The sequence below is a fragment of the Nicotiana attenuata genome, chromosome 2 (genome assembly GCF_001879085.1).
Source record: "Nicotiana attenuata strain UT chromosome 2, NIATTr2, whole genome shotgun sequence".
NCBI classification, from domain to species: Eukaryota; Viridiplantae; Streptophyta; class Magnoliopsida; order Solanales; family Solanaceae; genus Nicotiana; species Nicotiana attenuata.
This window is the reverse complement of record NC_031990.1, coordinates 65,981,970-65,994,949: the sequence shown is the minus strand read 5'-3', so window position 1 is coordinate 65,994,949 and position 12,980 is coordinate 65,981,970. Positions and strand designations below refer to the sequence as shown.

General features: G+C 37.7%; 1 protein-coding gene across 2 annotated transcripts; it reads right to left on the bottom strand.

The window, feature by feature from the left end:
* LOC109211763 lies at positions 216 to 11,698 on the bottom strand. Of its 2 annotated transcripts, none has more exons than XM_019375335.1 (10): positions 11,506 to 11,698; positions 10,026 to 10,245; positions 8,983 to 9,140; positions 8,737 to 8,882; positions 2,124 to 2,186; positions 1,931 to 2,023; positions 1,391 to 1,552; positions 1,166 to 1,272; positions 869 to 990; positions 216 to 786 (listed from the first exon to the last, which is right to left on the bottom strand). In XM_019375335.1, the coding sequence occupies exons 1-10, from the start codon at positions 11,612 to 11,614 to the stop codon at positions 530 to 532; spliced, it is 1,437 nt and encodes a 478-aa protein (XP_019230880.1). In that variant the 5' UTR covers positions 11,615 to 11,698; the 3' UTR covers positions 216 to 529. The 2 variants fall into 2 exon arrangements, with proteins under 2 accessions (XP_019230880.1, XP_019230887.1); XM_019375342.1 differs by having other exon boundaries at positions 10,026 to 10,242.

The following is a 12,980-nucleotide window of genomic DNA, read 5'->3' as shown; positions in this document are numbered from 1 at the left end:
ACCATTTTATTGACCTCAAAACCTATAATTTGTTGCTAGGTATTCTTCTCCAAGTGTATAGAATTTAGTATTGTGAGCCATTAGCAATTTAAAAACTTCAAAAAACAAAGACAAAAACAGTATAATGGTTTGCCCGTTTGGGAGTTCAGAGAGTGCTAAAAACTAAATGAAACTATGTAATAATCACCAATGGCTCATGTCATATGACAGATGAGTTCACCAGGGTGAAACAGTTACATCATTGTAAATGAAAATTATAGTCATCTCACATTTGTGAGTAAACCCACAGGATACCTACAATGCAAAATGCCTCATTCTATAATCCAGTTGTTACATTCAACGAAAATAAGTAGTCAGTTTCAGTGCCTTGTACAAGTCAATAAGGTTACACTAGCTCAAACTAATAAGAATGTAGACACACCACAATACATACGTTACAAGAAGGAATCACTACCTAAGTTGAAAATGTGCAGCATTTTACTAGTCTGGACACCTAAGATCTCCACTCACTAGAATTTTACATTTATGGTCATAGCCATTGGTACCACCTTCTCTGCCTAGCGGTTGTTTCTTTCTTTGGAGCTAGAGTAATCCTATCTGCGTGAGCAACGGCCCATTTGCTAAAATCTGGGGAAGAAACAAGCTCTTCCATAGCCTTCTTTGTGGTGTCTCTAGTTAACTTATTCCACTCATCTTTTGAAAGTTTCTTCCGTTCAGGAGTGTTGTGGAATGTAGAATAGAATGTATCTGTTTCTGATAACAAGCTTGACGGCTTGATAGGAGAACCTGCAGGAAAAACACATAAGAGAAGCTCCACCTTCAACTTTTCAGTTCATCTACTAATAAGTAATAGCTAATTTAGGCTAACCTCGGCTGATTGTGTCATTCTGATTTCTCTGGGAAATCCTGGAACCATATGACCCTTTTATCGGTGATGTGTATGAATCCTGAGATTCCCAGAGATAACTCGTGTCTATTTGTGATAAATTCCTGCTTTGCATGAAAACCGGAATGTGAAAATATGAAGCAACTGCAGAAGCAAAGGTTTACCCCCATATATATAACAATAGAATTTTTTTTAAAAACCAAACTACATAAGCATCAACTAGAAAATATTGGGTGAAAGGATGCTAAAAAATTGGGGGAAAAAAAGGGGAAGACTCACTTGCAAAAGCGTAGAACGTATTTGGGACGGATTAATTTCCTCAAGATTGAGGAAATCAACACTCCACATATCCATGCCTCCGCAGCCAATAAAGGATCCAGAGAACTCTGAAGAAAAAGTAAAGCTATGTAACTGTCCAATTAAACTCCAGTAAGGGCTATAGACCAAAAAGTGAGAGAACTTTGGAGGACCAAATGGATCTGTAGTAATAATTAAAAAAAGGACCTGAAGAATCAAGGCAGAAGCAAAAACTCGAATGGACCAACCGACAAACTGAGATACTCCGGTGTCAATGGATCCGTCTTCTGCAAGTACAAGTTTGTGAACAACCCAAAACCCCAACCAAGCTCCAGCAATTACGAGGAAAAGCAGCAGAAATATTGCCAACTGCAACAAAAGATTAGTCCATGTCATCCAAAATTCCATGGAAAGCAGAATTCTCAGTGCAGAAACCAAACGCAGATCGCACTAACAAAAATTCAAATATTTTATCGTGAAATAACAGTAGGAGTTTGCAACATATGCTTTTCTGACATTAATTTCGGACACTTAACTAATAGACGCACTCAACATCAAGTGATGTGAGGGTTTTCATTGGCATGAGAACCACTCAACATCAAGTGATGTGAGGATTTTCATTGGCATGAGAACCCTTAGCAAAAGGTTTTCCTAAAAGGTACCCAAGATTGAACAAAATGAGTGGACAAACCCTAACATTCCAAAGAGTAAGTCAACTAATAGAACCAACAATAAGAACTTACATACAGGGTTGTACATGTCTTCACCAATACCAATCTCGTTAAGTATTGAACGCAACAATTGAGGCACATAGCGTAGAAAGAAAGATCCCACACCAAGCTGAACAAAAATAAATAGCAACATTTAATTGTAAAATTTTAAAAGAATCGTATAAAGAATAAATGCTAAGAGTATGCTTATACTAGGGAGAGATACCCACAATGGATGAATACAGGAATATTGCTAGTGAGCTCTTCCTACCAGTCGGAAGAAGCTTCATCCCCTGTCATCAGAAGTACCAAACTGTCAATCAGAAAATTTAAACATAGAAGCATGATATGCACGTAGGTGCATACATCTACGCATGTTCGTACAAGGTATATAGCTGCTATGCACATCGCTCAAATAAAAAATATTCAACATGTACTTTTAATTTATTATGCTTAGTTAACATTGCTGAGGATGACATACATCATTTGATTCATTTGTTAGTTGGAATAATGTTTCTACTGGTAGTGTTCAAAATTGTGAATCAGGCACCCTCAATTTCTTGACTGGCTCCAAGATCGAAACATTTTTAAAAAAATATGCTAAACAAATTTAAGACATGAAACTCTCTGAGCAGACTTTCCTTTGTAAGGCGATATCATGAAATTTGTTAACAATGTTAGCATTTTTGCTAGCTTTCTTCTTCTTCTTTGTTAGAATAGTTATATAAATAGGAGTAAATAACCCTAATACCATATGTATTAGGAGTAGGACATGTTATGTATATATAGCGCTCATTGTATGTGTCAATAATAATATTCTCTCCCGTGTATTCTCACATGGTATCAGAGCAATTGTGAGAGATTTATCGCTGTGCATAAATTCCAGCGATTCCGGGAAGAGAAATTAGTCGCCGGAACCCTTTTTCCGGCGACTTTTTCAAGCTTGTTTGCGTCTGCTTTGTCTCTGTCAGTGTTGTGCAAAATCCAACACTACCACAAGAGTCGCCACTGTCTGGCGACCAAACCCCAGAAAAAATCTCCGGCAAACAGTACTCCACGCGCCTCCACGCGCCACCAGAAGCTCACGCGCGTGAGCCCACGCGCCGGCGCATGCACCACTTTCCGGCCATTTTTTGACGAAGTTCTTTCAGGACAGTTGGATCGCCCTCAAATTCCGAGCCTACCCATAATTTTATTTTTCAATTCCGACCACTTTGGGTTTTTCCAGCGACTACACTGATTTTTTCCGGCAAACACAGTGTTTCCTTCATCTGTTTCAGCGAATTGTCAGTTGATTCTTTTTGTTATTTGGTGATAATCCAACCATGTCTTTGGGAGTTGATGCTTTCGGGTCTAGAAACCCGGGTTCTGGCAATTCCGGTGTTATGATTACCTCAGAACCTTTAATGGGAGGTTCAAACTACTTAGCTTGCGCTTCGTCTGTTGAGTTGTGGTGTAAAGGTCAAGGAGTTCAAGATCATTTAACAAAAAAGGCTAGCGAAGGTGATGAAAAGGCCAAAACACTGTGGGAGAAGGTAGATGCTCAATTATGTAGTATCCTGTGGCGATCTATTGATTCCAAGTTGATGCCCTTGTTCCGTCCATTCCAGACATGTTATTTAGTTTGGGAAAAGGCTCGTAATTTATACACTAATGACATATCTCGTTTCTATGATGCAATATCGCGAATGACAAGCTTGAAGAAACAGGAATTGGATATGTCTACTTACTTGGGACAAGTACAGGCAGTCATGGAAGAATTTGAGACGTTGATGCCAGTTTCTGCTAGTATTGAAAAGCAACAAGAGCAACGACAGAAGATGTTTCTAGTTCTTACACTCGCTGGACACCCTAATGACCTTGATTCAGTACGTGACCAGATTTTGGCTAGTCCGACTGTCCCCACAGTTGATGAATTATTCTCTCGATTACTTTGCCTTGCTGCAGCACCAAGTCACCCAGTGAGCTCATCACAGACACTTGACTCATCTGTCCTCGTATCCCAGTCAGTGGACAATCGGGCATCTCATACTATGGAGAATAGACGAGGAGGAGGTCGTTTTGGAAGATCTAAACCCAAGTGCTCTTATTGTCATAAACTTGGACACACTCGTGACGTCTGCTATTCTTTACATGGCCGCCCACCCAAAAATGCTTATGTTGCTCAGACTGAGACTACAGGTAACCAGGGATTTTCTTTATCTGAAGGGGAGTATAATGAGTTCCTTCAGTATCGAGCAAGTAAGCAGACATCTCCACAAGTAGCCTCTGTTGCTCAGACTGATACTTCCTGTTGCTGGTAATTCTTTTGCTTGTGTTTCCCAGTCTAGTACTCTTGGACAATGGGTTGTGGACTCAGCCGCTTCTGATCATATCTCTGGTAATAAATCACTTTTGTGAAATATTGCGTATTCACAGTCTATTCCCACTGTTACTTTAGCCAATGGGTCTCAAACCAAAGCAAAAGGAGTTGGACAAGCGAATCCCCTACCCTCTGTCACTCTAGATTCCGTTCTCTATGTCCCTGGCTGTCCTTTTAATCTTGCATCTGTTAGTCGTTTGACTCGTGCCCTCCATTGTGGTATATATTTTATTGATGATTCCTTTATTATGCAGGACCGCAGTACGGGGCAGACGATTGGAACAGGACTTGAATCAGAAGGCCTTTACTACCTTCACTCACTAAACTCCTCCAAGGCATGTCTAGTTACAGATCCTCCGGACCTAATTCATAGACGTTTAGGACATCCAAACTTATCCAAGCTTCAGAAGATGGTGCCTAGTTTGTCTAGTTTATCCACATTAGAGTGTGAGTCATGTCAGCTCGGGATACATACCCGAGCCTCCTTTCCTCGTAGTATTGAGAGTCGTGCAGAATCTGTTTTTTCTTTAGTTCATTCTGATATATGGGGCCCTAGTAGAGTCAGTTCAACCTTGGGATTTCGTTATTTTGTTAGTTTCATTGATGATCATTCAAGATGTACTTGGATTTTCTTAATGAAAGATCGTTCTGAGTTGTTTTCTATATTCCAGAATTTTTGTGCTGAAATTAAAAATCAATTTGGTGTTTCTATTCGCACTTTTCGCAGTGATAATGCCTTAGAATATTTATCCTCTCAATTTCAGCAGTTTATGACTTCTCAAGGAATTATTCATCAGACCTCTTGTCCTTATACCCCTCAGCAAAATGGGGTTGCAGAGAGAAAGAATAGGCACATCATTGAGACTGCTCGCACACTTCTCATTGAATCTCATGTTCCGTTGCGTTTTTGGGGCGATGCAGTTCTCACAGCTTGTTATTTAGTTAATCGGATGCCTTCCTCTCCCATCCAGAATCAGATACCGTATGCCGTATTGTTTCCTCAATCACCCTTATACTCTGTTCCCCCTCGTGTTTTTGGGAGCACTTGTTTCGTTCATAACTTAGCCCCTGGAAAAGATAAGTTAGCTCCTCGTGCGCTCCTCTTAGACTCCCTGCCACAGGAACACCACTTTTGACATATCATCGTCGTCCGCACCCAGCATCAGGCCCAGCTAATTCACGTCCTGCACCTGACCCTGCTCTTGCTGCGGACTTGTCTCTTCCTAGTACACCGATTGCACTTCGGAGAGGTATACGGACCACCCTTAATCCTAATCCCCATTATGTCGGTTTGAGTTATCATCGTTTGTCATCACCCTATTATGCTTTTCTATCTTCTTTGTCCTCTGTTTCCATCCCTAAGTCTAAAGGTGAAGCATTGTCTCATCCAGGATGGCGACAGGCTATGATTGACGAGATGTCTGCGTTACATACTAGTGGTACTTGGGAGCTCGTCCCTCTTCATTCAGGTAAATCTACTGTTGGTTGTCGTTGGGTGTATGCAGTCAAGGTTGGTCCGGATGGTAAGGTTGATCGTCTTAAGGCTCGTCTTGTTGCCAAGGGATATACTCAGATATTTGGGCTCGATTACAGTGATACCTTCTCTCCCGTGGCTAAGATAGCATCAGTCCGCCTTTTTCTATCCATGGCTGCTGTTCGCCATTGGCCCCTCTATCAGCTGGACATTAAGAATGCTTTTTTACACGGTGACCTTGAGGATGAAGTTTATATGGAGCAACCACCTGGGTTTGTTGCTCAGGGGGAGTCTCGTGGCCTTGTATGTCGCTTGCGCCGGTCACTTTATGGTCTAAAGCAGTCTCCTCGAGCCTGGTTTGGTAAGTTCAGCACAGTTATCCAGGAATTTGGCATGATTCGGAGAGAAGCTGATCACTCTGTATTCTATCGGCATTCTGCTTCGAGTCTCTGTATTTATCTGGTGGTCTATGTTGACGACATTGTTATTACCGGCAATGACCAGGATGTTATTACTAAATTAAAGCCAGTGTTTTGGAGAGCGCGAAGAGCAAAAAAGCGACAAGGGCTCGCTTCGCTTCAAACGCGAAGCGCAAAGCGAAGCGCACGCTTTATTAAAGTGAAGCGCAATTCTTAAAAAACATAATATAAATTTATAAATAATCAAAAACTTCAATTTAAATACTTAAAAGTAGGTACTAGGTACCACCAAATCATCCACAAACCATAGGACAAGCAAAATCAAAGCTACTAAATTACTAGAATCAACATTTTAATATCCTATTAAGATATAAGAAAAAACATAATCAATAAACTGAAAATACATATAATATATATAATAATTAATTATACAAACTGAAATATACATTTAAAAAAATCACATAAACTGAAATATAACATATATAATAATTAATTTTAATTACTGAAATATACACTAAAAAATCAAATAAACTGAAAAATATAAAATATATAAATTATAAATAATGAAAGAAAGAAGCAAAAAAGAGAAGACAAAACTCAGAAGAAGAAAGAAGGACGAAAGAAGACAGAACTCCAGCCCAGCGAGTCAGTTGACGAAAAAAATGAGAAGAAGAAAGAAAGAAGAAAAAAAATGAGAAGAAGAAAGGAGAAGAAAATTTACCTGGACTGGTCGACTGGAGCTGTGGACTGGTGCTGGTCTGCTGCGATGAAGAAGAGAAAAGAAAGCAGAAACTTTCTGTCCCAAAACCCTAATTTTTCGATGAAGAAGAGAGAAAATCGCAGCAATTGTGTTCTGTTATGTCGCGCAGCATTAGGGGTTTGTTTTGTATAAAATTAAAAACAGACCCAATCTTTTTTTTTTTAAAAAAAAAAAATAGGCCCAGATGCGATTTTTCTTCAAAAGCGATCGCTTAGTCTCTTTGTCGCTTCGCTCGTCTCGCCGCTTTTTTCTCTGAAGCGTGCGCTTCAGCTGTTCGCGTCGCCTTAGGCACAGAAAAGCGATACTCTATCGCTTCGCGTCGCTTCGCGCTTTAAGCGACGAAGCGCGCGCTTTTCCAAACACTGATTGAAGCAACATCTTTTTCAACGCTTTCAGACTAAGGATCTGGGAAAACTAAAGTATTTTCTGGGTATTGAGGTCGCTCAGTCTAGCTCGGGTATTGTGATCTCACAACGAAAGTATGCCTTAGATATTCTTGAGGAGACAGGAATGACAGGTTGTAGACCTGTTGATACTCCGATGGATCCGAATTCTAAACTTCTGCCAGGAAAGGGGGAGCCTCTTAGCGATCCTGCAAGATATAGACGGTTGGTTGGTAAATTAAATTACCTTACAGTGACAAGACCTGACATTTCCTTTTCTGTGAGTGTTGTGAGTCAGTTTATGGATTCTCCGTGTGATAGTCATTGGGATGCAGCTGTTCGCATTCTTCGGTATATAAAATCAGCTCCAGGCAAAGGTTTATTGTTTGAGAATCGAGGCCATGAGCAGATCGTTGGATACTCAGATGCTGATTGGGCAGGATCACCTTCTGATAGACGTTCTACGTCTGGATATTGTGTCTTAGTAGGAGGAAATTTGGTGTCATGGAAGAGCAAGAAACAGAATGTGGTTGCTCGGTCTAGTGCAGAAGCAGAATATCGAGCGATGGCTATGGCGACATGTGAGCTAATTTGGATCAAACAGTTGCTCAAGGAGTTGAAATTTGGTGAGATTAGTCAGATGGGACTTGTGTGTGATAATCAAGCTGCTCTTCATATTGCATCAAATCCAGTGTTCCATGAGAGAACTAAACACATTGAGATTGACTGTCACTTTGTTAGAGAAAAGATACTTTCGGGAGATATTACTACAAAGTTTGTGAAATCGAATGATCAGCTTGCAGATATTTTCACCAAGTCCCTCACTGGTCCTCGTATTAACTACATACGTAACAAGCTCGGTACATATGATTTATATGCACCAGCTTGAGGGGGAGTGTTAGAATAGTTATGTAAATAGGAGTAAATAACCCTAATCCCATATGTATTAGGAGTAGGACATGTTATGTATATATAGGGCTCATTGTATGTGTCAATAATAATATTTTCTCCCGTGCATTCTCACATTCTTCTTCTTTATGTTTTCCAGCCAACATTTGGGTGAACTTTTGCAAGTTCTAGATCCATCTTCTGTTCACACATGATTAATTGTATGAGCATTACTGTGAAACTTCTATGGTGCTACTCTGCAATTTTTCGTTACAAAACATTTCTCATTACAAGAAAAATAATTATCTCAGATACACAGTTAACAAAGTAGTTTAGCTTCTGAAATCAACTATAACAGTTTGCTTGTAGATTTGAACTACATGTCAAGATTTGAAACTGAAGTAACAATCCCAACAAGACCTTCAATGCTTCTTTAATATAAAAAACAGAGAGAAGCAGCAACCTAGCGCAAGGCTCCTTCCCCTTTGCACTCAGAAAAAGGGATATTTATATAAAACTATGGATACTTCTTTGAGAATGCAAGGGTACGAAGTTACCTGGAAAAGAACCATCAGTACCACAAGAAAAACCCCTACTGCCATAGCACCACCATAGTAAAATACTAGAGACTTGCTAAGGAAGGATGCCAGAGTAATTAACAGTACTCCCAGTACCAGAAAAATGACACGATACCAAAAAAAATCTGCAGAAAAGGATATTAAAGTCAATTAATAGAGCTAATGCTAAAGGAAAAACAAAAACAAAAAAGAAGTCAATTTCAGATTGAAACAGGGAGAACAAACCTTCATGCAGCGAGACCTGAAGAGTTTGCTTAGACGAGCTTGTCATTCTAATATCCAAGAACTTATCATCGAAAGGTGACATAGATCTCACCCATGAACCCTTGGTTAGTTTCATCCATTGGCCTGGCGGACACATCCCAATTTCAAGGGATTGATTCCTGCAAAGTTGAAAAGGGCCCTCAATAACTTATAAACATACACATTATTTTAAGACATTAAAGATGAACTGGACCACCTATACCTATCAGACCTTCAAAAGGTATCTACCTCTTTAGCTGTCTTTTACAATCAGATGCTATTTCAGTTGGAGAGGTTTGATTTTTAGGAGCTCAGGAAGCATAAACATTGAAGCAAAAGCAACTATCATTAGACAGGTCATACCAGTAGTTTTTTCTTTTTGGGCGATAAGTGGCTGATACTAGTAATTACTCACCAGTATTAGACATCAATATTAGCTTAGACATTGTACTACACAGCAGAAAGGACGGTCATAGGTTTAATTCCTGAGAGAAGTGTCCCTTCAACCATAAAGATCTTGCCTGTAATATAACCAGATTCTTAAATATGTATCAGACCATTAAATATTTTATAAGGCAAACAGACACAACTTTCACAAGTAACAAGTATACAGAAGGTGGGAGATTAATTAACATACGATGTGATTTAAGACAAAAACTAATCACGTATTTGTGTAAAGAGCTGGGTAGGATTAGAAGAAGGATGATAGACACACACACACACACACACACACACACATATATAGAGAGAGAGAGAGAGAGATATTATTGACAGAATCTTAATGCAACTAATGAAATTCTCTGATCTGTAGAAAAACAATGATTCACCAATAACAAAAGCAGCCATGAGGAAAATATATCAAGCTGCCAGCAACTTATCCATTATGATATTTCACAATCAAAAAAGTCATTATGCTGAAACTACTGGTCAACAGAAAGAATGAAATAGACTACAAGAAGCATCCGTCGAAATTTCATTTGTACTCAGAATTTAAATAACAGAGAAACAAAGTGTTAGTGGCTCACCTATGGAAACAGACCTCAGCGTTAGGTTGACGTCCACTTGGATTGATATATGATACATTCACCTTCACTGAATGGGCATACTTTTTCAGATTCTTTAGCCTTGATAAGCCGTGGATTTGAACTCTCTCACAAGTGACTTTAGTTCCTGGCTTAGATCCAGGAGAGTTTTCCACCACTATTCCTGGAGATATCTCAAGAGTGGTAGATTGAGATACAACTGCTGGATACAAAAAAGAAGAAGGAACGTATAATAGGTTAATCCAGCATCTAATAATTGAAAGAAAAATCTACCATTACATGGTATAAACATGTTATATTGCCTTTTAGGAGCACATGCTTGGCTCTATGCTGTACTAAAGCTCGTCAAAAGGGAATGCTGAAAACTTCATGCAACTCTTTTTCACCAAAGGATCATTTTTAGTCTCTTACCCCCAAAAAAGACAACCTCTTACCAATCAGCATCATATCCTCAATATTGGACTTATGCAGGGGAACTACCCACTGTAAAGGAGGTGCTATCAGAAAAAAACTACCAATTCTTGCTGGGTAAGCTTTCTCTCGATATCAAAATCGAGATTGAGGCATCCAAGTGAACTCAACAAAAAGAGGTAGAACACGATGTGCAAGTGCATAACTATAATAATAACATAAACAAAGAACAAAATAACGAGCTAGTACTAATTCACGAAGTTAGTGCATCCCGGATCAGTATTACAGATATTTGAGCACTAATAATAACAATTGAACTAAAAAGAGAGACAGAAGTTATTAGAGAAAAACCATTCCATCTAGCACTGGAGCTCAGGAGCCTCTTTCTTATTCCATATATAATGTACAAGTGTCGATAAACAGCCTAAAATTAATAAAAAAATGTATCTTTTCAATGTCCCAGTTTTGATAAGCAACAAGAAAGCCTACAAGTAATCAAAAGATGTATCTTTTTCAAAGTCCCATTTTGATAAGTGACAAAGAATCCTAAATATTAACCGAAAATGTATCTTTTCCTACTTTATCTCATCGGAACTAGCGGAGACAAAAAGACACTAGGTGATTTCTAACCATCTGCCCAAACCTTGGTGGGCAAAGTTACCATGGTGGAAGGTAGCATTTAGCCGGTAGAATTAACTGATGTGTGGGCAAGGTGGCCCGGACACCATATCTTTTTCTACTTTATCTCATCAGAAAGAATATTCTCGAAATTCAAAAACAGTTTCAAATTAACTGTCAAACTCTAGCAACTTCAACGTCAAAACCAATAAGCCCTTATTTAAATTATTTATGCAAATAAGTGCACACAGATTTATGTTATAAAGACTAAAATCCTAAAGCAAGAACCTAAACTCCTTAAGTTCCAAACACTCATAATTTTAAGAACTTCAAAAACTTTCCTAGCAAGTTGCTTGTGGGCTGTCGAAAAGGCAATGGAAAAAGAAAAAGAGAATGAATGTTTTCAGAACCCTAGAATTTAAGAGAATGTTACCTAAAGACAGTTCATCGGCGTGGACTATGGAGGTCGAAGTGCGACATAACGCGAAGAGGAGCCATAGAATAAGAGCAAATACTCCACGCGAAGAATTTGCTACACCCATTGCTTTTGCGATTGGAGTAAGGAACACACAGCGTTTTCTTTTATGGAGGAGCAAACTGAAAATACGAAGTCATTATTTTCCAGTTTATATGAAAAGAAAATTGAAAAGTTACACCGTATACCCCCTTTCAATAACCCTTAACACACTATACTTCAATTATAAAATTACATGCAGTACACATAAAATAATTACCCCACATACCTATTTAATTAATGAACAATAACTACCTAATAAATATGTCCCCTTAATTAACGGAAGCTATATATACAAAGCAAATCCATTGAAAATTTTACTCTTTCTGTTTCAAACTTGGACCAAAACTAAAGAATAAAAAAAAATTATCATAAATTATTTTTCTTACTATGGGAACCTTTGTCGTTATAGAAGTTTATCTTCTTCTATAAAATATACAGTAAACTAATCATTGTATACTAATAAAGAATTTTAATATTCCAAGTAAAATAATATATACAAAATAGATATAAATAAAAGTATGTTTGATTTGAATATTATATTCCAATGTAGAATATTGTGGTATATTTGGTTTGAATACTATATTTCAAATTAGAATATTATGGTATATTTGATTTGAATATTATATTCCAAATTAGAATATTGTGATATGTTTGCTTTTGAATATTGTATTCTTTATTATAATATTATGATGTGTTGGTTTAAATACTATATTCTTCATTAATCAATTGTAATTTGGTATGTTTGGTTTGGATAATGTATCGCACATTAAAATGTTTTGGTATGTTTGGTTTGTATATTGTATTCTATTAGAAAATTGTGGTATGTTTGGTTTGAATATTGTATTCCAACTTAGAATATTGTCGCGCGTTCGATTTGAATATTATAATTTTAATTAGAATATTGTGGTGTATTGGTTTGAATAGTATATTCTAATATTTTAAGTAGCTTAGATAGTGTATCACAAACTAAAATATTTTTACATAGATGTAAGAGAAAAACAAAAAAGATGAAACACTTCATCTAACAAATAAATGATAAAGAGGTATTGTCTTGTACAAAATAAATGTTCTATTTTAATATTCTTCCTCCTTCTGCACCCACATGTCATAGGAAAGGCTTCGAGGGGGTTGTTTATTTGGAACATGAAATCATTGGGGTTAGATGTTTCGTGCAAATTTGTAATCCTAATTCTTTGGGATGATGGAGTGTTTTAAGGGATTTAATTTATCAAGTTGGAGTGAGAGATAATCTAATCCCTTAAAAGGTGGAATTTGTTTAATGGCATATAAATATATTAAAGATGTAAAAAGTAAATAAAGTTTTATAAAGTAGGTATAGAAAGTAAAACAAATATTTTAAATGTATATGAAGTTAACTGGTGTTTTCAATG

Coding starts and splice junctions, on each gene's coding strand:
- LOC109211763 (XM_019375335.1), bottom strand. CDS start 11,614: ATGGGTGTAGCAAATTCTTCGCGTGGAGTATTTGCTCTTATTCTATGG. Junction 9,141..10,025: donor GCTGAGGTCTGTTTCCATAG/GTGAGCCACTAA, acceptor TCAACTTTGCAG/GAATCAATCCCTTGAAATTG. Junction 1,273..1,390: donor CTTCTGCCTTGATTCTTCAG/GTCCTTTTTTTA, acceptor CTTTTTCTTCAG/AGTTCTCTGGATCCTTTATT.